Here is a 25,903-nt window from a genome sequence, read left to right as displayed (position 1 = left end):
AGAGGCACTCACAGCTGGAATCTACAACTACATACCGGGGTGTCTGTGTGTTGGGGGAGGGGAGGATGGCGCGTGCTTTGGGGAGAGGAAGAAAATAAAAAAGATTGGCAACAGATGTTAGCTCAGGTGCCAGTCTTTAAAGAAAAAAAAAATTCTAAACCTAACAGTGTGTTATTACTATGTATCAAGTAGAATAAAATGTAAATTTAAGCATTAAAAAAAGTAACTTTTCCTACCTCCTTTTTCTTTCACCAGCTCTACTGTCATTGCCTGCGTTCAGAGCTAATCATTTTTCTCCAGGACTGTTGTAACAGCTAGTTTCCTTTCCACCAGACTCCTCACCTACCCATCCATCTTTTTTTTAATGGCTTTATTGCAGTATACAATAAGCCGCACATGTTTAACATGTACTATTTGATGAGTTTTGGCATGCATACACCCGTAAAACCATCATCACAATTAAGATAATAAACATGCCCATCCCCCCAAAAGTTTCCTCACGCCCCTTGGTAATTCCTCCCACCGCTCCCGCCGCCACCCCCACCCTCCCACTGCCATCTCTAGGTAACTACTGATTTGCTTTCTGTCACTTTAATTTGAATTTTCTAAAATTTTATATAAATGGCATCATACAGTGTGTACTCTCTTGTCTGTCTTCTGTCAGTCTGCCTGATTATTTCGAGATACATTTATGTATATTGATACTTCATTCCTTCTTATAGCTGAGTAATAATCCATTGTACCACAATTTATCTGTTCCCCTGTTGATGAACATTTGGGTTGTTTTCAGCTTTTGGCTGTTACAAGTAAAGCTACTGTGAACATTTGTGTCCAAATCCTTGTATGGACGTAAGCTTTCACTTGCCAGCATAAATGCCTTGGAGTAGAATGGCTGGGTCCTATGGTAGGTGTCTGTTTATCTTTTAAGAAACTGGAAATCTCTTCCAAAGTGGTTGTACCATTTTACGTCCCCCCCCGCAGAGTGTGAGGTTCTAGCTGCTCTGTAGCCTTCCAGCACTCGCTGTACTTGGTCTTTGTTGACGTTAGCTAGTCTAGTGGGTGTGTAGTGATCCCTCATTTGGTTTTAATTTGTATTTCCCTAGTGTCTGATGATGTTGAGCATCTTTACATGTGCTTATCTGCATCTTATTTTTGTGTGTGTGAAGTATCTCTTAAAATCTTTTGCCTCCTTTTCAAAAACATTTTATTTGAGATGATTTTAGATTCATGCTCTTTAACATGTTATTGCATTGTCTGTTTTCATATTATTGAGTGTTGAGAGTTCTTTATATTCTAGATGCAAGTCTTTTTGTCGGACAAGTGATATGCAAATATTCTCTCCCAATCTGTGGCTTGTCTTTTTTAATTCTCTTGACGGTGTCTTTCAGTGAGCCTCAAATTGAACTTCAGTATAATAAAATCTTAGAGTTAGAAGAGACGTGGTGTTTTGCCATTTGGGTGTACTTGAAAAAACCCTTAAAAGACAATGTTGATTCTTTACAGTGTGAACTTTCACTGTTTTGGCCATTTTGTGTTTGAAGTGCACACAGAACCCCTTCTGATTCTGTTGTCCTGTTTTCTCCTGTTCCCATCTTAGACGAGGAGTTGTTTTTGGTCTCTGGAGTGCCTGTGCTTCAGTGGGCAACATTTTGGGAGCGTGCCTAGCTTCTTCTGTTCTGCAATATGGTTATGAGGTAGGTATTTCTTTCTAGGTTTTTCTTGAGGTATATATATTTTGTTTTTTAGGAAACAATACTGCGGCCGTTTAAAACTACCTAGAGCTGCGTTTGGGTGGGGCAAAGCTTGTATTAAAAGTGGACAAACTTTTGATAAATTCAAACACATAAAAAATTATTCATGGGAAAACACCCAAGTCTATATAATCAACCAGGAAAAAGTACTTGCAACTCTTCACAGATAAAGAGCTAATCTCCCTAATAGATAAAGAGCACCTGCAAATTGATAAGAAAAAGACTAAGAACACACAGAAAGAAAGGTAATGGATTGGAGCTCTTAGTTTATGAAAAGGAAATAGACATGGCTTATAAACATACAGGACGTTCCATTTCACTCGTAAGTTAGTCTTTCGTTCAATAAATATTTATTAAGCTCCTCTAAGTGCCTGTAGGCAGTAGAGAATAGAGCACTGGCCAAAAGACCAAAATATGCCCCTTATAGAGCTCAGGTGTTAGTTGGTGGAGAAATGCAAGTCAAAACTAAAAGAAAGGAAGGAAAAAAAAGAAAGGAAGGAAAGAGAAAGAGAGAAAGCAAAAGAAAGAAACTACACTGTACACTTACTAGATTGCTAAGAATCCAGAAGTTTGATCACGTTGTGTTTATGAGGACGTGAAGAGACAGGCGTTGTGGTTGCCAGAGTCAGTAAACCCTGGAGGGTCAATATGGGACTGTCAAAGTTACGGCTGCTCTGACCGAGCAGTTCAACCAGCAGGAGTTAATCCCTTGGGTGAAGACACTTCGACTTGTACAAAGTGATATGTCTACAAGGTTATTTCAGCATTCTTTGTCATAGCAAAAGATTGATAACAATGTCACCCAATAGGGAAACAGACTATGAATCATCTATTCAGCAGAAGGCTGGGCAGCTGTGAAATAGAGGTAGGACGCCCACCGAGTACTGACAGGGAAAGAGTTCAGTGGTGTGTTAAGTGAAGAAAGCAAAACGGTATTGAGTGATGCCATGTGCAAAATGGAGGAAGAATCCAAAAGGATATATTTGTATTGGTTTGAATGTTTCTAAAACAGTCTCTGGGAAGTAAAAATTAAATGACAACAGTGGTTGTATGTGGGAAGATGAGGGCCGAGTGGATGGGAGAAGGGGTGGGAGGGAGACTTTTACTATACATCTTCTACTTTTTCATGCGAATTGTGAATATATTGCCTATTCAGAAACCTAAATAATTTAAGTAAGTTACTCATTTAAAAAGTAGATAAAGTTTTAAACGGCCCACCAAGGGTTTGGTCTCTGAAGAATTTTGGTCTAGTCGATGTCAGTGGGAGGTCGCTCCTCGGTTCACGGTCTCCTTTCCTCTAGGCTTCTTAGCTTCGCACCTGGGTTGTACCACCTGGTGCAGACTGGAGTTTCTGTTCAGCTTATGTGCTGCTCCAAGTTTGACTTCTGGAAAGACTGCTTTCGTTTTGTCACTGACTTGTTCAAAAATTCAGACTGTCTATCCACGTCAGGCTCCATTCTCTGTTAAATAAAATTCAGCTGTGCAGCCTGGCTTTTGAGAACGTGATCTCCATCATCAGCTTTCCAGATCAGTCTTAGTCCCTGTCAACCCAGCGGAAGCCCACTGCTTCGACGTGCGGAAGGCTTTCTGTCTCATCACACCTGTACCTTCGCCTCAGTTGTGCCGAGAAAGGTGGTCAGTTGCTTTTTCAGCTCCTTCTTAAAACATCGTCTGGCTACTTCAGCCTCTTTAGCTGTTTCCTTCTTCTCAATTCCTATGTGTCTTTCTTAGTAGGACTCCGCCTTCTCATTTACTCAGCTACATGCTGCCTTATATTATTGTTTTATGTACTGTCTCATCCCCCCACCTGGATAGGATGTCTTCAAGGCAGATGCTGTCTCTCGTTGGAGGCTATGTGGTGCAAAGAATGAGATTTTGGGAGATAGTCCTGATTTCACAATTGTCCTAGTACCACTCAGTATCCAGGGGACCTTAATTATCCTCTCTGAGCCTCACAGAGTCGTTGGGAAAATTAATGAAAAAACACAAATGAACCCAGTTCAGTACCTGGCACAGACTCAGCACTTAGCACTCACTTCCCACCCACCTCCTCCCCGACATGTGCGTCTGATGAACATCCCAGGTGTGTAAGAAGCACCTCTCTCCTCTCTCCTCCAGTATGCCTTTCTGGTGACGGCTGCTGTGCAGTTTGCTGGTGGGATCATCATCTTCTTTGGACTCCTGGTGTCACCAGAAGAAATTGGTGAGGAGAAGCTCTCTCTTCTTTTCTATTCAGAGAAATCTGAGGCCAGGACAGTCAGTCTCTTTTCCTAGGAGAACTGTGAGCTCCTTTCAGTGAATTAAAGGATCAGTATTGCTGTTTGTGTCCTGGAGACACTGGCTGAGCCTGGTACAGCTGCATGCTTGAGGGCAGTGAGGCTCACCTTTTATAGATTCAGGGGAAACTCGTCATTGCAAATAAGTTTTATAATTGAGACACAGGCCAGAAATTAGCAAGGATGTATTTCCTTTTTGTTTTTTTTGAGGAAGATTAGTCCTGAGCTAACATCTGCTGCCAGTCCTTCTCTTTTTGCTGAGGGAGACTGGCCCTGAGCTAACATCTGTGCCCATCTTTCTCCACTTTATATGTGGGATGCCTACCACAGCATGGCTTTTGCCAAGCGGTGCCATGTCCGCACCCAGGATCCGAACCGGTGAACCCCGGGCTGCCAAAGCGGAACGTGCGCGCTTAACCTCTATGCCACTGGACCGGCCCCCTAGCAAGGATGTATTTCTAATTTCACTTCTTGAGAGAGATTTCTTTTCCTTCATTAAAGTAATTTAGTTTGATATTTATCGGTTGTTAAATACAGAATATGTACAAGTGAAACCACAGAAGCAAAGAGATAGACGATTTTTCTGTCTTTTGAGTATTATGACACAGACATGTCAGTTTAATAATATGTAATTAACATTTTTTTGTATATAACAGAGATAGTGTGATGAAGTTGAAGAAACATTGCTTTGAAGGCAGATAAAGTAGAATTAGAGTCCTGAGTTTGTTGCTCATTAGCTATGTGACCTTAATTGACCTTAGTTGACCTTAGTCTCTGAACCTTAGTTACTTCTTCTGTAAAATGGAAATAAAAATAATGTCAACCCCATAAGTAGTGATATATACCAGGCACTTAGCCCAGTGCTGGTTACCCAAAAGGCACTCTGTAAATGTGGCTGTCATTGTTGTTTTAGGTCTCCCAGCTATTGAGGCAAAAGAAAATTTGGAAGAAGATTCCCACAGGCCATTAATTAATGGTGCTGAAAATGAAGATGAATATGAGCCTAATTATTCAATTCAAGAAGGAAGTCCTATTACTCAAGTCAAGGCAATAAGCTTTTATCGGGCTTGTTGCCTTCCTGGAGTTATACCGGTGAGGACCCCTTACCACAGCCAGTGAGATGTTGCAGCCTGGGTGTGAGCTCTTCCTGGGATAAAGCATCTTTAAGTATTTAGCTTCTCCATGGTACTTTATTTTAGGAATATCTGTTCAGAGGGATATTGTATAGTTCCTCTCAGCTTGTTTCTATATTGACACCACTTGAAATTTTATCTGATATCTAAATCAGGGGTCAGCAAAGGGGCTCTTTCCTGTGAGGAGCCAGATAGTAAATGTTTTCAGCTTTGTGGGGCCCGTGCAGTCTCTGCCACAGCTACTCAACTCTCTAGAGAAAGAAACAGTATGGACAGACGTGGAACAAATGGGCATAGCCAGGTTTGGCGCATGACCCTAGTTTGCTGCCCCTGATCCAGCATGTGAGTAAGAAGGCAAGATTGATATTTTTATGTAGGTATTTTGGCCTATTGAAGTATTATAGAATTTGTATGGACTAAGTAGGGTTTTGAATGGTTCATTAAGTCTGTCTTATTTGCCAGACAGAAAAAAAATAGTCTGCCCTTTTGTTAAAAGACCCAGAGCAGAATACTGCACAGTGTTTCTTGGTAATGCATTCCAGTGTTTCCACAACCTTCACCGTCAGGAGAGCTCTCTAACATCTAAACTAAATCCCTTCTGCCGCCGTTTTTCTGTCTTGGTGTTTTGGGCACGCTAGCAGGGGAGTGGAAGTTAAGAGGCCTAGGTTGTGTTTCCAGCTTACCCACTACCTCTCTGTGAGGCCTGGGGTCAGTCACTCAGCCGTCCTTGTGTCTCAGTTCCTCTTCCTGTGGAGTAGAAAGTGTACGGTCTTTCACCTTGGGTTATTGTATGTGCATAAGCACCTGTTTTTGTTTATTTCATTGTTTAATGGTGCTTTATGAATGTAACCCCCCAGCTAGATTGAAACTTTGTGCTAATATTTATCAGTTCCCTTCTACCTATGCCCCCCAAATTAAGAGAACTGATATTTGCAAACAGATAGTTAAGTACGAGTTAAACTCTGAGTGTGAGTTCCCACAATTCTTTAACCAAAAGATGATGTATACCACAAGGGAAATGCAAGTTCCTTTCGACCTGTTCTTAGGCTAATGACTCATATTTTTTAACTAGTTATTAAAATAGTCTGTTGCTAATAGTTTAATTTCTGAGACAGTACTTAAATTTGTTGTGACCATGGGACTCTTTTTTTCTGTTCGTTTGTGTTTCCCAAGCTGTTCCCTGATGTGGGCAGGGATGTAATGGAAATCTAGTTAACTTAATTCCTTTGTCCTGTAGCCGGCTGTCTGGACAAAACGCACTCGTGATGGGGACCTGGCTCTCTAGGGGTTGGCTGTTGCCCTGCCAGGAACGCTGTTTTAAAACAAGTGATACCTAGGGGATAGGCTCCAGGGGAGAATATACCAGCCAGACCCCCTTTGAAGTCAGTCTCTCTGTTCCTCCCCCCTCTTCCTTTGATGCTAAATGTCAGGATTTCCTGGTAATAACGTGTTGGATATAGGAGTCTTAGCCCCACTGCCATCTTAAGGCAGCTGCAACTTTTATTCCTCAAAGTGGAGCCTCAAGGCCCATGGCAATCGTGTTCTTTCATTTTTGACTCACCAGAGTTACTCTTTGCTTTTCCACTGGATGTGGGAATATAAAGCTTTTGGAAACTATAGTGTGAAAGTAGTTTTAATGTTGGTGCTAAACTACAGTTTAGTCACATTGCTCTCTGTGGTTCATTATGGTAACTTTGCAGGAAGTAGAACCAAAGAAGCTTGGCTCCTTGCGATAAAAGCTGTAACAGTCACTGGATTTATTTACTTCTGTTTAATGCTAGTTAGTGGCATGAATACTTTATATCTTTGTCTAAATAAATATGAGCATGTGCCCTGCCTTATAGGTTCAAAACACTGGTTTGCTTCTACCAGAGAACTGAAAGGAGAGGAAACTGGGGACACTTGACAAATAGTCATATGTGTTTTTCATTCCAAAAGCCTGCTGTGCATGCCTTTCTAGAAGCTAATGGGGATAAAGAGAAGAGGGAGACTAGGTAAAGTCAGGCGAATGGGAATTTGTAGAAATGTGTAATTTTACAATCAGGTACTGTTCATCCCAAACTCCTCTCTTTTGTTTCACTTTTAATTACGTCGAAAACTGTGGCCCTGCTGTGCTATTTGCTCCTTATTGAGAGCTGAATGCTTTTCTTGTAGTATTCACTGGCCTATGCCTGCTTGAAGTTGGTGAATTACTCCTTCTTCTTCTGGTTGCCCTTTTATCTGAGTAACAACTTTGGATGGAAGGAAGCTGAAGCTGACAAGCTGTCCATTTGGTACGATGTTGGAGGAATTATAGGTAATACTGGTGATGCATCTTTTTCTATAATAAAGAGCTGGTCACTAGTACTCTTTTACTGGGTTATGAAATCTGGCAGCATTTAAAGTTTTATTATTATTCCACAGCCTTTTTTCCTAAACTGTCCTACCAGTAAACAGCCAAACTTTTTTTTTTCCCCGAAGATTTTATTTTTCCTTTTTCTCCCCAAAGTCCTCTGGTACATAGTTACCTAAGCATGGCCTGATGAGCGGTGCCATCTCTGCACCCAGGATCTGAACCGGCAAAACACTGGGCCTGGAAGCACAGTGCACAAACTTAACCACTTGGCCAGGGGCCGGCCCCACAGCCAAACTCATAAAAAAAAAAAGTCCATAGAAAGGAAGACCTAGCCTACGGCAGTCCTGTGATTTATAGGGCTCTTTATTCTCGGCTCTTTGTTGATGGATCAGTTCTTTTGTCTTGGGAAGCACAGGGATGTTTCCCTCTGTGATCTTTTTAAATGTAACCTTTTCTGTATGTCTCAGCCCTGACACGAATTGTAAGTCAAAGATCCAAGTTACAATGTGACTGTGTTCCTGTTATATGCATCCTGCCTTTCCCACCACCCCTGACTGAAGAAGGGAAAAGATTAGCTTAGTGTGTAGGTCGTCAGATCAGAGAGATAGGAATGATAGGGATGAATTTTTGTTTTTTGCAATTGCTTCATTGACCACAGCAGATTTTAATAGTGACTTTTTGCTATAGCTGGAACTATAAACAAGGAAGTAAGGTATAAACAAGGAAGTAAGAAACTTTTACATAAGACAGACAGAATGCATTTTAGTGACTGTTACTTATATGGCTATAAAAAAACCTTAATATCCTTTCTGTAATGTTACCTGGAGAATTGTGGTAACACTAAACTGCCTGAGTACATGAAAGCATGTCATGTGTCCTTAGGTGATATATTGTCACTGTATTTGAACTTGTCTGCCCCGCCCTTACTCTTGGATTTGGAGCCGAAGGTGAGGTTGCCACCTTTAGACCAGACCATACGTCTATATTCTGCTGTCTGAGGGGGATGAACCAGATGACCCACAGCCCCTAGAACTCAAAATGGGACTGTGTCTAAATGGGACTGTGTTGCTCAAAGAATTCACATCACCTTTTTTAAACTTCCGGACCTGTTAGTTACTGTCAAACCGTAATTGCTGCATTTAATTTTAGTGAATATTTATTGGTCGCTGCTAATAGTCTGTGAGGCACTGTCCTTAATGAATCATCTTTTAAAATAAAAAGCAGAAAAGTCATAAAAGCCTTCACGGCTGGTTTGAGAAGGGAGAACAGCAATGGACAAGTGGATGGTTTAGACTATTTTTCCTTTTTCCCTATTTTGGTGTCTAATTGGTGGTGTCCTGTCTCAATCAGCCATCATGGCGATTAGCGGTCAGGTAATCCTCCTCAGAGGAAAATATGGAGGACACTTTTTAGGAGTCAGCCGTCTTTTGGGATGGAGCGTGTTGGGATCCTGATAGCGGCTGAGGGGTGTGGTGAGCAGGTTGCAGGTAACTGAGGTAAAATGTAAACAATTTTGATTGTGATGGGCTCTTTGTGTTTGAAGGTGGAACTTTGCAAGGCTTCATCTCTGATGTGTTACAGAAGAGAGCGCCAGTTTTAGCTCTGAGTCTGCTTCTAGCGGTTGGGTCCCTCGTTGGATATAGTCGTGAGTATTTCTCCCCTTGTGATTAAATTGTGTCTGTGATCTCTTAGGACTAATGCATTTGCCTTCAGTCAGTGATCAGCCCTGGGGAGATCCTTAGACCAGCTACAAAGGCATGATATGGGACCTTCGTATTGTCCTGTAAATGTCCGGTAAAAGTATCATCACATAGTTTTATTTGTGTAGGGGAGGAAACTGGCATCCCTTCTGCTTTGTTGGTTTGTTTAAAAGCTTGCTTGGGAGTGTGTATGCTTTGTTTGAGGGTAGGCTCCAGAGGGACAGCATTAGACCCAATAAAACAATAAAAGGGAAAAGGTTTCAAAAGAAGAAAGATGGTAATTAGTAGGTTCGGTATATGTCCCTTAAGAAGCTGTTGAGATGGAAGTAGAGTTTTTTCTGTGGCTTTTAGAAGTCTCATTAGCTTGGGTACAAGCAAGAGGCAGACATTACAAATAAAAGTTGGAAGAGGCGATGAAAGAGTTGTGTCCCTTTGTTGTCTCTGGGCGATCTGCGAGGTTGCCGAGATCCAGATCTTTGTGTGCTGTTCAATGAGGGCACACGAAATGCGCTTTTAAAGTCAGCGTGCTCTTTCTATCTTTCCTCCCAGGTTCTCCAAACAATAAGTCCATTAATGCACTTCTGATGGCTGTGACAGGTACGGCATATGGCTCCATTTCACGGTACTATTCCTTTAGAAATAAAAAGGAAACTGATGTCTCCTTCAGTCTGAGTAATACTAAGACCTTAATTATAGAGAACTCAAGTGGTAAAAGGAAAGATGCCTCCTCTGGTTTCTGTTTCTCTGCTGTTCTGTGACCTCCGCAGTCCTGCTCTTACAGATGCAGTCCCTTCTGACAGAGATATCCTGAAATTTTTGATTGCTGCCCCAGCTTTGCATATTACTTCTGGAAGTGGCCTAGGAAGACACCACGTTGGAAACCAATTCACCAGCTTTCACAAAGTCCACTTAGCTATTTTTTCCTCCTACGCTGGAATTGGCCCGTATTTCTTCACTTGTGCCCCAGATGAAACAATGGAGTTCCAGAGAGACAATATCATAGAAAAATGCCTTATTTTTAAGCTTTAGATCATTTTTAGAATATTGAGAGCTGCCCATGCTACATGAGGCACGTGGAACTGATTCCAACCCTGTGGACAGATGCCCATGGGCCACCTTCTGCTCAGGCCTCAGACAGCCCCACCGAGAGCTGTGGCAGATAGAACCGCCTGCACCATTGAAATAGCATTTCTCTTCTCTCTTTTTTTTCAATATGTTTGGTTGAATTTGGGTAGTTAAATGCTCTGTGATGCACCTCTACCGTAATAGAATTTGACAAGCTGGTACAATTAGTTCTCAAGGAATGTACCCTTCACAGGATTAGAAAGGCTGTGTGTTCACTGTGTTTTCTGTATCTTTGGTTTCTATAAAATATACTAGAGTGTCACATAATTCAGGAAGGGATTTCAGAAGAGTAGATGCTAACTGGTTTGAAGATGATACTATCTGGGAGCGTTTCCGTTTTTACTGGTTATTTTTCCCTTTTTCTGTTTCTCTCCAACATAATTAAAATACTGGGATAAGACATTGCCTTGTTCAATAGATTCCTAGTGGTGTTAGGAATAGTGTTTTAATAAGAGTCTATTCCGTTTATGACTTCAGGATTTTTTATTGGTGGACCCTCTAATATGATTAGCTCTGCTATTTCTGCGGACCTGGGTCGCCAGGAGCTGATCCAAGGGAGCAGTGAGGCTTTGGCGACCGTCACGGGAATTGTTGATGGAACTGGGAGCATCGGAGCTGCCGTGGGCCAGGTGAGAGGGGTTGACAGTGTGTGGTAAGCAGTCCTTCAACAGTGGAAGAATTTCCACCTGCCCGCTGGGCCACAGTAGGTGGCACTCTTGTGCTGTAGTATACTGTACACTGAAAGCCTTCAGTTTCTAGTCTCCTCTGAGGTCCAGCTGATATGACTTAATATGAAGGTCCCTTTACATTTCTGGTTCCTTCTTTCCACTTTTACTTCCAGTTTCTTCCTGTCTGGAAATAAGCTGAAAACACCTCATAAGACAGATCCTTCAGTCCTATCCTGCCTCGCCCTTCTTCCCAGCCCACACTTGGCCCTCCAAGGAGGCCATGAGACCCATCCTTCTCCTTATTCCCCCCCGACATGCAAACCCTACCTCCTCTCTCCCTGCCAAACACTCACACACATACACACGTTCTTTACCTGCATCCCCACTAGGAATTGCCATGGACTCCGTAGCTGCTTGGGGTTGCTTCCTCTGCGTCCTACAACTGTGTCTCAAAGGGCAGTTCATAAACGTGGTGTAGCAGAATCATCTGGGGTGTTCATTAAAATGCAGAATGCTACGCTTACAACAGACTTGCTGAGTTAGAGCCTGGGGATCTGTATTTCAACAAGCCGTCCTGGTGATTCTAATGCACTCTAAAGTTTGACGTCTTCTCGGCTAAGATTGACCTACTGTAGATAGTCAGAACTATTCAAATTGACTTTTTTTGCTTAAATTCATTCTTGTCTCAGAAAGATATATCTTCTCTAGGTGGTCATGAGTCACGCCTCTCCTAGTGTATACCACTTCCTAGGTCATTGAGTGTTCCAGGTCACTGAGTGCTAATTTTGCAGAAATGTGGATTTGAGAATCATCTGCATGGATAAAATAGCTGAAACTATGGAAGTGATGAGATGTTTAATGGGGGAAGAGAATATAGGCAAAACCTCAAGGGATGCCCACTGGGCAAAGAAACAGGAAGCCAGAATTTGAGGAGGTGTCAGTCAGTAAGATCATAGATGTAGGGAGGTCAGGAGAAGGAGAATGGAAGAAAAAAGGCCTGTAGTTTTGACTTTTAGGTCATTAATGGCCTTGAAGATCGCTGTTTTGCCTTCTTGAAGGGGGTGGATCACTGATGTCTGATTGCTAGTGGTTAATCAGAGAGCAGGTGTGGAGGAAAAGAAACCATCTCAGTACTTACCACTATGCAGCCGTATGTGCTTATTTGTTAATGTCTGTCTCCACTCTAATGTAAGCCTCGTGAGGGCGGTATTTTGTGTGTTTGTGTTCTGCTGTGGTCCCAGTACCGAGAGTGGCGTCTGGCACACAGTAGGCCTTCAGATATTTGTTGGGTGGTTGTAGAATGAATGATTGCTATGATTGATACGCTTAGGATATTTGATTACGAGACCAAAGGGAAAAAAACTTAGCAAAGGTAGGAGAAATTTGCTTACTTGATCTTGCTCTAGAGTAGAAACCAAAAGATGCTATTGGCCCACCAGTTCAGATATCTCTGTGTAAGGTGTAGGGGTGACTGTAATTCTGAGATTACTGTTTTTTCAGTTATTCTTCCTTGCTAATGTTTTCTTCATTAATCAAATGAGTGGATTCTAATTAGCATTTCAAGGATTTTACTTTTATTCAGGATGTGTCACTTGCCACTGTTCGGATCCCTAACCGTGAACTTGGGTTAGCGTTAGACTGGCTTTCATGGTTTGGGAAGGAGGATGAGGAGTAATTCGTTGTTAGCTTTACTCATTCCCCTTCTATCTTGATTTTTGAATGATTTCTCATTGCTTGAGCTGTGAAACCCCAAATTCCACGACTTAACATTAAAAACCCTATCAATCTTGTCCTCAGCCTAACTCACCCTGAATAATTTTGTTCCCTTCACCTTTCCTTGACTTCCCAAGAAAAAAAATTGTTTTTTCCTCTTGGTTTCCATAGCAGTTGGTGCATACCTCTAATAGAACACTTGCCACAGTGTATCACATGTACTGACTGTTGATCTGGCCACTGTGCCAGACCCTGCGTTCCTTGAGAACAGGAACTCTCGCTTTCCTTCATCTTTGTGTTCCCCGTGTTTAATATGCTTTTGACATGTAGCAGGGGCTCAGTAAGATTAAACTGCAGTATCTACTCAAGAGCATTGAGAACAAATGTCCACATAAACACCTGTGCACAAGTGTTCATCACTGGATTATTCATAACAGCTAAAAAAGTAGAAACAATCCAAATGTCCATCCACTGATGAATGGGTAAATAAAATGTGGTATATTCATATAATGGAGTATTATTTGGCAATTGAGGAAGGATTGATAGATGCTACAGAGTAGGTGAACCTCAAAAATGTTATGCTAAGTGAAAAAAGCCAGTCACAAAAGACCACATATTGTATATGATTTCATTCATATGAGATATCCAGAATAGGCAAATCTGTAGGGAAAGGAATTAGATTAGTCGTTGCCTAGGATTGGGTGAGTTGGAATTACCACTGGGTACAATATTTCTTTCGGGGGTGATGAAATGGTCTAGAATTAGATTATGGGGATAGCACAACTCTGTGAGTATACTAAAAACCATTGAATTGTGCACTTCAAATGTGTACAACATATAATTTCTGTTATGTAAATTATGTATCAATGAAACTGTTTAAAAGAAAGCAGAGGAGCAGTCAGAGGGCCCCCCGAGGAGAGTGTGGAGGGCCCCTGTGCTCCCTTTAGTGAGTGACTGGACCTTTGCTTTTGTGCTTTGCATGATGTGGTCTAGGCTAAATAAGTCAACTGTTCTGCTTTAATTTCTGCCACTTATAAATTTCACTAGTAACGTGATCAAAGAGCATAGGTTAAACTCTCAGATCTGTGGTCAGTTGATTTTTGACAAAGGTGCTGAGATCATTCAATGGGGAAAGAACAGTTTCTTCACCAAATGGTGCTGGGAAAACTGGATGTGCACATGTAAAAGAATGAATTTGGACCCTTTCCTTACACTGTATGTAAAAATTAACTCAAAATGGATCAAATGCCTAACATTAAAGAGCTAAAACTGTAAAACTCTTAGAGGGGCTGGCTCCGTGGCCGAGTGGTTGAGTCTGGGCACTCTGCTTTGGCAGCCCAGGGTTTCGCCGGTTCAGATCCTGGGCGTGGACATGGCACCGCTCATCAGGCCATGCTGAGGCAGCGTCCCACATAGCAGAACCAGAAGGACCTACAACTAGAATATGTAACTATGTACTGGGGGGCTTTGGGGAGAAGAGGAAGGAAAAAAAACAGGATTGGCAACACATGTTAGCTCAGGTGCCAATCTTAAAAAAAAAAAAATTCTTAGAAGAAAACATGGGGACAAATTATCATGACAAATACATGCAGTTGGCCAATAAGCATATAAAAAGATGCTCAACATCCTTAGTCTTTAGGGAAATGCAAATCAAAACCACAGTGAGATACCACTTCATACCTATTAGGATAGCTATAGTAAAAACCAAACAAACAGAAAATAGCAAGTATTGGTGAGGATGGGGAGAAATTGGAATTCTCATACACTGCTGGTGGGAATGTAAAATGGTGCAGCTGTGTTGTGGAAAACACAATGGTGATCTCTCAAAAAGTTAAATCTAGAATTATCCTGTGGCCCAGCAATTCCATTCCTAGTGTAGACCCCAAAGAATTGAAAACAGGGACTCAGGTATGCACCAATTATTCATAATAGCCAAAATGTGGAGACAGCTCATGTCCATCAATAAATGAATTGATAAACAAAATATCTGTCTATACAATGGAATGTTATTCGGCCATATAATGGAATGAAGTTCTGATGCGTAGTACAACATAGATGAACCTTAAAAACGTTATGCTAAACGAAATAAGACGGACAGAATAGGACAAATATTGTGCGATTCCACTTAACATGAAATATCTAGAATAGGCAGATTTATAGAGACAGAAAGCAGGAAGGTTACTGGGGGCTGGGGAGTGGGGGCGATGGGGAGTTCTTGCTCAGTAGGTGCACGGTTTCTGTTTGGGGCGATGAAAAATTTTGGAAATAGACAGTGGTGATGGTTGTGCAACATTGTGAATATGTTTGATGCCACTGAGTTTTACACTGAAAAATGGTTAGAATGGCAAATTTTATGTTATATATATTTTACTGTAATAAAAAAAGAAAATGGGTTAATTGCTATTAGATCCTTTTTAGTAACTGAAAGTAAAGTAGAAGAATATGCTGTAGAACGTTAAAGTCTGATAGTCATCCTATGAGCAGATAGCATAATTGAAAAATGAGGAGTATACCTAAAAGACAAACTGTTTTTGAAAACATCAATTATAGTACCTTTCGTTGTAAGAAAGAATGATTAAATGGAAGTGACTTGATGTTCATCTTCCTTTCTTAATAGCAAAGTGAATAAAAATCAACCTTCTCAACTCGTGTCTTCTGCTATGCAGTTCCTGCACTTGGCCTCTGCCAGCTTACAGAACGAAGGCCATTAATGAAGCTTGAACAGGGACGTGTATGTGAAAGAGCTTCGTAAACTGCAAAACATCACAAAAACCCTAACTCCCTTCTCTTTTTGAGAAGAGCCATGTTTAATCCACTTTTTAGCTACTTCGTTGTATTAATTTGTAAAGGATTATATTGTAATTTCTTTTTTCCCCTTCTAGTATTTGGTGTCTTTGATCCAGGATAACCTAGGATGGATGTGGGTTTTCTACTTTTTCATTCTCATGGTAAGTGTTTTCTTTTTTTTTTAAACTAGTAGTTTTTCTTATTAATTTAGTTCGGAGCATTTACTTAATCACTTCTTAAACCAGCAAAATTGCTGATTGCTTTTAAAGACCCTTTTGTGAAAAGTAACATTTTATTAGTCTAAAGCACACATTCTTTTTTCAAGGAGGGAAAGGGCCCTTGGTTTGCCCTTGACCTGAGTCTAATGAGTATTGTCATTTATAATTCCAGAGAAAAATGACGAGAGACTTATTTAAAGTATCACCGACCATTAATCAGTGTACTCGTCCGGGATACTCTCTGTCTGCTAAATATAATTGGCGAATTCTGAAGGAAATTACAGTGTATGCCAAGCCACACAGGGTTAAAAAAGAAGCATTGCTATAATTAACACTGTGGTGTGCAGGTTCTAAAGTGTACCTTGAGTCTCGTGAGAAAATACCTATTGTGCCTTAGACATACTTGGCTGGAATTTTGTACTTTCTGGGAAGTAGCCAATACAGAAGAAGGCCTCATGCTTTTAAAACGTTGCTCTGTTGAATAAGCCTGTGACATACTCTGCCACATTATTGGTGAGACGGTGCTCAAGACAGGTCTACTTGAGAGAGTCTGGTGACGGCTTCATCCACCAGGGGATGCGTTCTGTATCCTGTCCCTAAATCTAGGGCATCCTAATTGGAGGCAGCCTCATGGTCCCAAGTCCAGACACTGTCCTCCACCTTGTCCGAGGAGCCCTGGGGATAGTTCAGCACCTGAAATTCCCTGAGCTGCCTCAAGGCCGTGTACTCTGCCAGCACGAAGGACAGCTTTCTCCTGCCTCACCACCTTCCAGCTTCTGAAAACTGGGCCATGTAACTCTGTGTTCCAGTTCTGACATCCGTGCTAAGTAGAGGGAAATATCTCCTGGTGAACCTACTGGTATGATCATACTAGAAATTGCAATAGAAAGAAAACTGGATTTATTAGAACAGTTTTTAATCTGAACTCCAGTATCAATTTTCTGCACTACCTATAGCAAATTATTTAATTCATGTACCTTAATTCTTTTTTTGGAGACTGTAATGTAGCATTAAGTATTTTGTGGTATTAACTGTAATTTTCAAAATGGTTTTCTAATTCCTTAAAGATTAAGAGTTATCTTTGTATGAAGTCAAAATGAACATAATTGTCCAAATTAATTATTGTGTTCAAAACATAATTCTCCAATAGAATTAATTAAATTGTTATTGCATATTTAATGTTTTTTTCTCTTCACAGACAAGTTGTACAATTCTATTTATTTCACCATTAATAGTGAGGGAAATAAGCTCTCTTACACAAAGACGACAAGCTCGCATATTGAGTGAGTGACCGGTGCCCACAAAAGAACAAGAATAATAGGAGACACATCGGGACTATTGTTTCTTTTAATTCACCCTATTTTGGGGTTGTCTTAAGAACTCCACCATAACCTCAGATTGTTAAGCCTCTTTCAACAGTGTCAGCCGCCTGAGACGCTGACGGGGTGAAGGCTGGGCTGTTTTTCTATACTACAGGAATTATTGTCGATGATTTTTACTGTTGTTGTTTCATGAATGTACTGAATGGCCTCTGAATCTGCCAGCGTCTTTGTTTGGCCTGCGGAGGTTCCTCCCTTAACTTTAAAGACTGTATTGACCTTGGACCCTTGTCCTCCCGCCTGGAAAGCTGCGTGACCACAGGCAGTTGTGCGTGGTTTGTGTCGGTGACGTGCTTCATGAATAGGAGGATCATTGCATTTTGCCTTGGTCATGAGTTTGCAGAGTGGCTCATCTTTGAAGCATCGGATCCTGATGAAGTGCTCAGGCTGGATCAAGCATACGCCTGCCGTGGACAAAGAATCCCTTTGTTGACTGTGGTGGGAAAAACCACACTACATGCTGATTGTCTCGGTCAGTCTGTATCTGATCTAAAGTCCCTCAGCTCCAGAAGCAGAAGTGTCTTCAAATTATTGTCAACTTGTTCTCCTCCATCTTCATTCAGAATTAGCTTTGACTCCCAGGAGTATTTAGTCTTCCTTTCAAGGACCATGTGGTACATTAGTTGTCGTGAACATTCCAGTGTGTAACTCACAACCAAAGTTGTGTACCCAACCCCAGGTTGGCTGTCTGGGAATTTTAGAATCCACTAGGAAGGTAATCTCCTTAGCCCTATTTTCAGAGAATTGATCTCTGTCACAACCGGGTTCCTTGAGTTACCTCAGCAGAAGACTAGAATTAGGGAAAAGAGAAAGACCTTTTGTCCTAGTGAGCGTTAAGTGTGTGACATTGAATCACATTAATGGATTACTAGGACCTGAGGAGTATCTAGGTGTCTATTCTTTAGAAGTTTGTAGAGTGTATGTCTTCAAGGCTGTGAATTCTATACCAATTATCAATATTTTAAGGTCATTCTGTATATATATTTTAAATTATGTAAGGGAACCAGGGGGAAAATGTGCAATTTTGAGGGCTGCCTAATTTGCATTGGGTTAGGGAATATTTTTCAACCTCTTGCTTTATACTCTGAAATGTGGTATGTTTATGAACTGGTTAATGTTATTTAATCAAGCAGATTTCCAGTCATTTGATTGCTCATTACTGACAAAAAGGGAAATATGAAACACAGGGATGGAAAATAAACTGACTTTTATAGTAAGTATCTGTCCATCTGGTTATTTAAGTATATACCCTGACTTCCGCATTTTCGAATACCATTCATGCCTTATGTTTTCCTTCTACTGAGTGTCCCTAGTGACCAATCGCTGACCATACAGTGGTGGCACATTGTACAGCATCTCCCCCTCTAGGTGATGGTGGCCCCATTTCTGTTATGTTCTGTGAAGCCCTTCCCTTGCCTTTGTGTAAGATTGTGCTCAGTTTGGATGCATTGCCTGGTTGTAATTTAAGAATTGTCTGTAGATGAACCCCATTTTTATTATTTAACCTCTTTCTGACATTTGGCTGAGAGAGTTTCCTCTCCCCCAACACAATCAGTGTGCTTGCACCTTTGTGTCCAGACACTAACCCTTGTTCGCTTACCTAGTTTAAACTTAGCTGGGTGTGTGTTCCCCTGACCTCTCTGTAACCCCCAAGCCGTACCTGAAATGAGATTATAAATAAGTGCTCAGCGCTGAATGAAATTATATATTGCACTGTGGGTATATTCCTTATTGTTCTAGTTCTGGCAATCTACATAGGAATTAGCTTTAAAGAACTCCTGAGAGTTATGCACCTTGTTAATTTTTTTCCTTTGAGGGAAAGGCCATAGTGAAGATAACTTGGAAATGCACTCTTCTCTGCAGCTTGATCTCTGATGCTCGCTAGGTTGAAATAAAGTGCTCTGCCTCTTCTTGTCATATGGTGTTTTCTTTTCTCCTTCCGTATAGTTTGAAAGGAAGAGAGGCCCCTCCCCTCTCCTACTTGCCTATTCCTGCTTCCTGGAGGATGGAGTCCCACAGTCAACATTCGCGAGGAAATGTCCGAGGGCCCGTGTGCACGTCGTGATGTTCGGTGGGCTGGAGGATGTGGGGTGCTCTCGTTCATTTACTCCTTCCCTTCTTTAAAGCCTCCAGAAGTCTTGCCTCCCAAATAAGTAACTGATGAAGCCTTTTCTTGTCTCCACTAGGTCTTCTGACTCATGTCCTATTCTCCGTTTCACAACCAAACCCTTTGAGTTATCAGATGGTATCTGCTGCCTTCCTGGCTGTCCTACTAACTTCTTCCTTACCCAGGTAACTAACTGTATATCTCTTTGCCCAGGACAGTCCTGGTTTATGGCTGTTGTTCTGACATAATTCTCAATAGCAACCCCTCTGCTCTCCAAGTGTCCCTGTTTGGACATCTTTAACCTCTGACCTCTTATTTCATCACCCGACAGAAACTGGGCATCTGAAGGTCGTTGAATTTGGAGAGCTTTTTTTCTCATTCCTTGTCTTTCTTTCTTTCTTTCCTTTTTTTTTTTAAAGATTGGCACCTGGGCTGACAACTGTTGCCAATCTTTTTTTTTTTTTTTCTGCTTTATCTCCCCAAACCCCCCTGTACACAGTTGTATATCTTAGTTGCAGGTCCTCTAGTTGTGGGATATGGGACGCCGCCTCAGCGTGGCCTGATGAGTGGTGCCATGGCCGCGCCCAGGATCCGAACCCTGGGCCGCCACAGCGGAGCGTGCGAACTTAACCACTCGGCCACGGAGCCGGCCCCTCCTTGTCTTTCTTAATCCTGTGGTACTTGACACTGGTAACCACTTCATCTTCCCTGGGACTTTTCTTTGGCTTCTATGGCATTTTAATTTATTGAATCTTCTCACTTCCTACCCCTTTACTGTTTCTCTGCACTGCTCTCCCTCTGCTAGTTTCCTTCCTAAAAGAAGTGTCACCAGCTTTCTCTGATGAGCTGTTTTTGTAATCTACCAATAGCACTGTTAAATACTTAGTGAATATGAAACACTAAGGAGAGGTCTGGCATCTGTTGGTTAAATACTGTCTGGTGTTGGGGCCACCCTGTGGCCGAGTGCTTAAGTCCGCGCGCTCCGCTTCGGTGGCCCAGGGTTTCGCTGGTTCGGATCCTGGGCGTGGACCTAGCACCACTCATCAAGCCATGTTGAGGTGGCATCCCACATAGCACAACTGGAGAGACCCAAAACTAAAATAGACAACTATGTGCTATGGTGCTTTGGGGAGAGGAGGAAAGAAAAAAAAATGCTATCTGGTGTAGAGTTAAGAGCAAGTCTCGAGGGAGGGACATGGGCTCAACATAGAACCTCAATCCCCTGTCACGTCACCACGCAGACCACTCTGCCAATTGCCTACCTGAGTGGTTTTTAAATTTTCTAAGTCATAAGCCCTTTGGAGAATCTGAAACCCATTTACCCTCTCCCTAGATCAAAACGCACATATGAACAAACATTCAAAATTTGTTACAGGGTGTTCATGGGCCAAAACTTGAAGCCCATCTTTAGACCACAGAGTTAGAAACCTTGGTTGAGAGACTCAGTTGCCGCCTGGCATGAGGTTTTCCACAATCCAGGTTCAGTCTGTTTCTTTACTGAATCTCCCATTGCCTCTCTACACGAACCTTCTACGAAATCAGACCGGTCAACTTGTTACTTGCTATAAATGGCAGTGTGTAATCATATCTTCTTTTTTCTTTTAGGAAGTACTTGGGTTTTTTAATTAAAAAATTTCCTAACTGTGATAAAATGCACATGACGTAACATTTATCCTCTTAACCGCTTGAAGTATACACTTCAGTAGTGGTGCGTGCCTGCTGGTCTTGATGCACTTCTTGCGTGTAATGCCCTTCTTTAACTCTCAACTTTCTGAATCTTAATTTTCCTTCAAGGCTTGGCCAAGCACCCTCTAGTGCGAGAAACCCTTCCCTGCCAGCCTTGCTGCGTCTCGCCTTTGGTAGCAACCTCAATGTTATTTGTTTGTGCTTAGCTGTTTTTATGTCTGATTCTCCAAGAGATGTGGCTTGTTTTCCTCCAGTGCCTCGTTCCTTGCATGGTTGATGTTGAGTAACTGTTGATCGTGTTGGAAAAGGTGGAAGGAGAAGAGAGTGGAGAGTGGGCAGAGCGGCCTGTGGCTCTATGATTCTGCAAATGGCCTTTCCCCTTGGTCTGCATGCGACACTGCAGTAGATGGCCGGGTTATCAGGCTGTCTGGCATAGAGTGCATTCTCTCCTCCTCAGCTTCTTCCGAGACCTGTCAGCTCTTCCAGAGAGCTAAGCAACAGTGAACAGTGAGCTTTTTGCTCCAGTACAAATCCCATGTTGTTCACTTTTGGCTTTATTCCTCTTCCTTCTGCCACCGTCCCTATTCTGTTCACCCCTCTTGGCCCCTGATGTCCCACCTCCATGGAGCCTTTCCTGATCACTCGCTCCTAATGCTTTTTCCCGTCTTTAAACTTCGTTATTAGTCGACCACACAGTCTGCCCCAGGCTGATTGATTTCACTGCCTTATTTTGTTCTCTGGTTGCTTCTGGTTAAGTTGTCATTTCCTCAATTAAACTGGGAGTGTCAGAGAGTCAACTCCATGTCCAAGGACACAGCAGCCGTTTAATCAAGACAGAGATATACCTTCCCATGTGGCTTCTTGTGCTTTTAGATTCAGCGTCATCTTCCTTTTGCTTTTCCTTAAATGCCCTGAGCATTTCTGGTGACCTCGTTCATTTCAGATTAAATATGAAATACCGATATTTATATATGTGAACATGGATAATACAAGTTACTTAAATGGTTGTATATATGTGTGTGTTATATGCAGTTGGGGGTAATGATGTATATGTTCTATGTAACTGTGTTACACATAGTTATACACACACACATATACTTATATCTCAAGTCTAAAACTTGAAAAAGAATTCTGTCCCTGAGCACCCAGTGGTGTGATCTTTCACCATCACTGCTGTGATACTTCATATGTGTACACAACTTTAAAAAGTGCCCGCCCATTCCCTACTCGCCTTTATCCACACCACATCTTTGGGAGGTAGGCAGGACATGGGGTTCTGTTCCTTAGATGTGAGAACTGAGTCTCAGAGAGCTCAGTGGTTAGCGCAAGGTCCCAGAAGCAGGACTAAATAAAAACCAAGGTCTTTTAATGTGACTCCAGTGTTTTTTCCATTATGCCATGCGGCTTCTTCTCATTTAACTTAATCTTCTCCCAGGCTTACTTCCAAGATATAAATTGTGCCACTGCGCTCATCTTTTCCAAGAGCCGGAGTCGGGGGGCGAGCTGGCCTGTCCCACATGGGAGGCTTTGTGTTCACACTGCCGCCAGCCCTGCACCTGCTGCTCCACTGAGCGCCCCGCGGCCGCCCGCACCTTGGCTTCTCTCCGCAGTGCCTTCTGTTCCCGGTTTGCCTTTTGAAAAACACCCGTCCTCTTTGGAGGAGGATTCTGGCGCCTGACAAACTCTTGCCTGGTAATCTCTTCCCTCCTTCGGGCCCTGGGTGGTCAGTGTGATGATTTCATGTGCCCACCTCAGCCAGGTCTGCCTCTTTCCTCCTCCCCGTGGTCCCTGCTCTTACCGTTCTTTCTAATGAATGCTTATTAACTTTGAATGAGGGTCTTTCTTCGAAAATGCTGTTAGTCAGCTTTTTACTGCCTGCTATTGTCCTCTGATTAAAGAAATGCCTTTTTCCCCTTTCAGAAATTAGATAAGAAGTAGCAGAATCATTTGGAACTATTTTAAATCTCCTTTATCACAAGGAGGTTGTCATTGTGTACCTCCGTCACCAGTGGAATACTGATAAAAGGGCCACCCTGTTTGATGGGAATGTTGTGGATTTTAATGGGATAATTGTATGTAGGTAAAACCTTTCATCTGCGGGCTTCAAAGGCCTTCACCTTGTTTGATAGTTACTATCCTGTCCTGAAGAGTGACATCAGGATACCACAGCCCTAGATTGTGTGTGCGCATGTGCATTTGCCTATTTATGTAGTGTTTTGTTTGTTTTCCTAGACCCACCATAGAAGGTTTCAGGAACCTAACAGTGTTGCAGTTGATTTCCACTAAAACATAGTAGTTAATGAAGAGCATGCCTGACTCGCCCTTTTCTCCTGGAATGAAAATGCTAAAGATGCAGATGGGCAGTGAAGCAGCAGACCCTGCCCCAAATGCCCCACAGTCGTGCATCGTCGTCTGCACTACTGGCTGGGTTTACACACAAGATGATTCTGTGAACAAGCTCAGAGGGAATGTAAGTGCTGCGTAATCACCCAGATTGTCACTTAACAGAACTTTTGAGAAACAAGCCTGTGTCATGACTGAAGGAAAGTTCCCTAATTAAGTTAAAACGAGACCAAAGCCACCCCCTTCTCTGCCCACGACATCTGCCACCTCTCGTCTGTGCAGTCACTTAGATGCTCTTGAAACGGCCTCTGGATAAAGGGATGGGTTAGTTAAAAGAAGAACCTTTTAGAGAAAGGGCTTGGAAGGGTGGCCTGCAGGAATGACCAGTGCCAGCCCCCGTCCACGTCCACCTGCTGTTTGGCTTTGATGCCGCCCAGGCAGCCTTTCACCTGCTCATTTAATGCTGCAGGGTCGGGGTGGTTCTACTCGCTAAGGAGATTTTGATGTGAACATTTACGCTTCCCTCTTCCACCCCCTGAAAGAACTGTTCACTATGAAGCCCTTTTCGGTGTCTGGGGCCGCTCGCGCCTCCCGCCTCAGCAGGGGGAGACAGAGTCCCAGGGACCCTGCCTGCCGTGCTTTCCAGCACCAGAAAGCGCCACATGTTCTGTATTTCATTATCGCTTTCTATCTGTTTGTTTTGAAAACCTCCTGGCTAGTTATTCTCTGAAGTTCTCGGTACCCCCGCCCTTACCCCCTCCTCCCCACCCCTGCAGCCTCCTGTCACCGCCTGTTTTTCTGAAGGATCAAGATTGTCTGGAGTTTGCATGATTCTCTGTCTCTCAGAGGAACTGATGCCTTAACTTCACTCTCTTTGATTAACTTCTCTCCATCCTTTTTTTTTCAGTCTTTGAACTCCCCAGGCTTCTCAGGTGAGACCCTCAGCTGTCCCCTCCATGCCTTACTGCTACCATCCCTTCTGCTAGGAATATTCAGTGAATGAATTCTCCAGATGGATGGTCCACCTGTGCAAACCCGGATGTCTACTCAGGCAAAGATTTTTCCACCACTGAGTCCTTCCCCAATCTGGACTCCAGCTTTGAATGCTGGAGGTTAGAGCTGAAGAGAGTCTGTTCTCCTCCTCGGGGTGTGGATGTCCTCGTGTCATCCCTCGCAGCCCGTCACAGACCTGCCTTCGGAAATGTTTTCTTCCAGCCACAGAGCACGCTCTCCCTTGCGAGCCATCCCATTGCTGGATAGCTCTGATTGTTAGAGAATTCTTCCACTGAGTGAAAATCCCCCTAATTTCTTCTGTTGGTCCTGATTCTTCCTTCTGAAGCAACGCAGATGTGTATTTTCTCTTGGTGTATGTGAAGACAGCGCCCATCTCTCCCTTTCAGCTTTTTAGGCTTCCAATCTTAGATTTTTATTGAAACTATTCCCCCAGCTGCTGCTTCTGATCAAGTGTGACAGTCTCAGCTCTTGACTGTTGATGTTGTGACCACCTTCTCCTTCTTTGAACTCTACCTTTCTCTCCAATTTGATTTCCCCTGTCCTTCTAATCCTCAATCCCGAGAAAGCTCTCTAGACAAAATTGTTTCATCTTCTGTGTTCCAGAGACTCTTGTTCATACTCTATTTTCAGCCCTGTCTTCACCCATCTATAAAACTCAAGAAAGTCAGGACTACCTTCTAATCATTTTGAAAATCCCTCATATGGTGCCTGGTAATTGGAAGGTAGAACTTAGTTAATGTTTAATTTTCTCGGTTCTAGTTCCAGTACTTCCTTTAGAAAGGTCAGGTTTTCATATTTTTCTAAAACCTACAGATGACTACCAAATATTCACCTCCAGTCCCAATTTGTAACTCACTTTCCAATCTTATATTGCCTGGAGGTCGCTAGGATGTCCTGCTGGCAGCCCAATTTAATATAGCTCATTTTTTTCACCCCAGTCTCTGCAAACCCACTACCCATATAACTTTCCTAGTGGTCTTTGGTTAATAAGCTACTTGACACATTTTTGAGTAACCTCAGGCATCAAGGCATGTTTTGATTCTTATTCATTAAATAGCTCGCTCTTATTCTGGACTGTGAGTCCTCGACTGCCATAGTTCTCACACTTTCTGGTTTGTCTTCAATCGTCACTGGCAACACCATCTTTCCGTCCCCCTAGGCTCACAGCCTTAGGGATAATTTTTGACACATCTTTTCTTCTGTCCTTGTAGTCAGCCTCCAGGTGTTACTGATTCTTTCTTGCTTGCTTTTCCAATTTCTCAATTGGAATCTCTCAAAATTTTCCATTTTGATTTGCAAGCTGCCTTCCTCTATCTGAACTATTCACAGCAGCCTTCTTTTTGGTGTTTCTCCTTGCACTCTTGACCTGCTCCAGTCTGCCCTGCACACTCGTAGAAGAATCTTGTGAAACAGTATTTTTATGGTATTTTTCTCCTGCTCAGATATCGAAAGTGACTCTCTTGTTTGCTGGATTAATTCTGAGATCTTGCATGAATCCTCATGTCTAGCTAGAACATCTAAGAGCCCAGAGATCTGAGAGTAAGCAGTGGGGACCTGTCTCTTCATTGACATCTTGTTTGTGATGGTACTGAATACCTACCTCTCTTCCCTTGTCTTTTTTTTTAATAACAACCTTGTTGTATTTAATTTACACATACCACTCAAGTG

General features: G+C 42.4%; 1 protein-coding gene across 4 annotated transcripts in view; it reads left to right on the top strand.

Annotated features, from left to right (window-relative positions):
• SLC37A3 (solute carrier family 37 member 3) overlaps positions 1-18,302 on the top strand; it is a 41,225-nt gene extending 22,923 nt beyond the window's left edge. For 2 of the 4 annotated variants that reach the window (XM_070617900.1, XM_008526790.2), the window contains exons 7-15: positions 1,598-1,694; positions 3,870-3,954; positions 4,941-5,119; positions 7,315-7,456; positions 9,039-9,140; positions 9,745-9,792; positions 10,798-10,949; positions 15,584-15,649; positions 16,905-18,302. In XM_070617900.1, the coding sequence (XP_070474001.1) occupies positions 1,598-1,694; positions 3,870-3,954; positions 4,941-5,119; positions 7,315-7,456; positions 9,039-9,140; positions 9,745-9,792; positions 10,798-10,949; positions 15,584-15,649; positions 16,905-16,997 (964 nt within the window). In that variant the 3' untranslated portion in view covers positions 16,998-18,302. The remainder of the gene's footprint in view (positions 1-1,597; positions 1,695-3,869; positions 3,955-4,940; positions 5,120-7,314; positions 7,457-9,038; positions 9,141-9,744; positions 9,793-10,797; positions 10,950-15,583; positions 15,650-16,904) is intronic. The other 2 variants (XM_070617902.1, XM_008526791.2) reach the window with 1 other exon arrangement.
• The last annotated feature ends 7,601 nt before the right edge of the window (positions 18,303-25,903 follow it).

This window comes from Equus przewalskii, chromosome 4 (assembly GCF_037783145.1).
Source record: "Equus przewalskii isolate Varuska chromosome 4, EquPr2, whole genome shotgun sequence".
Lineage (NCBI taxonomy): Eukaryota > Metazoa > Chordata > Mammalia > Perissodactyla > Equidae > Equus > Equus przewalskii.
This window is presented reverse-complemented; position numbering and strand designations above follow the sequence as displayed.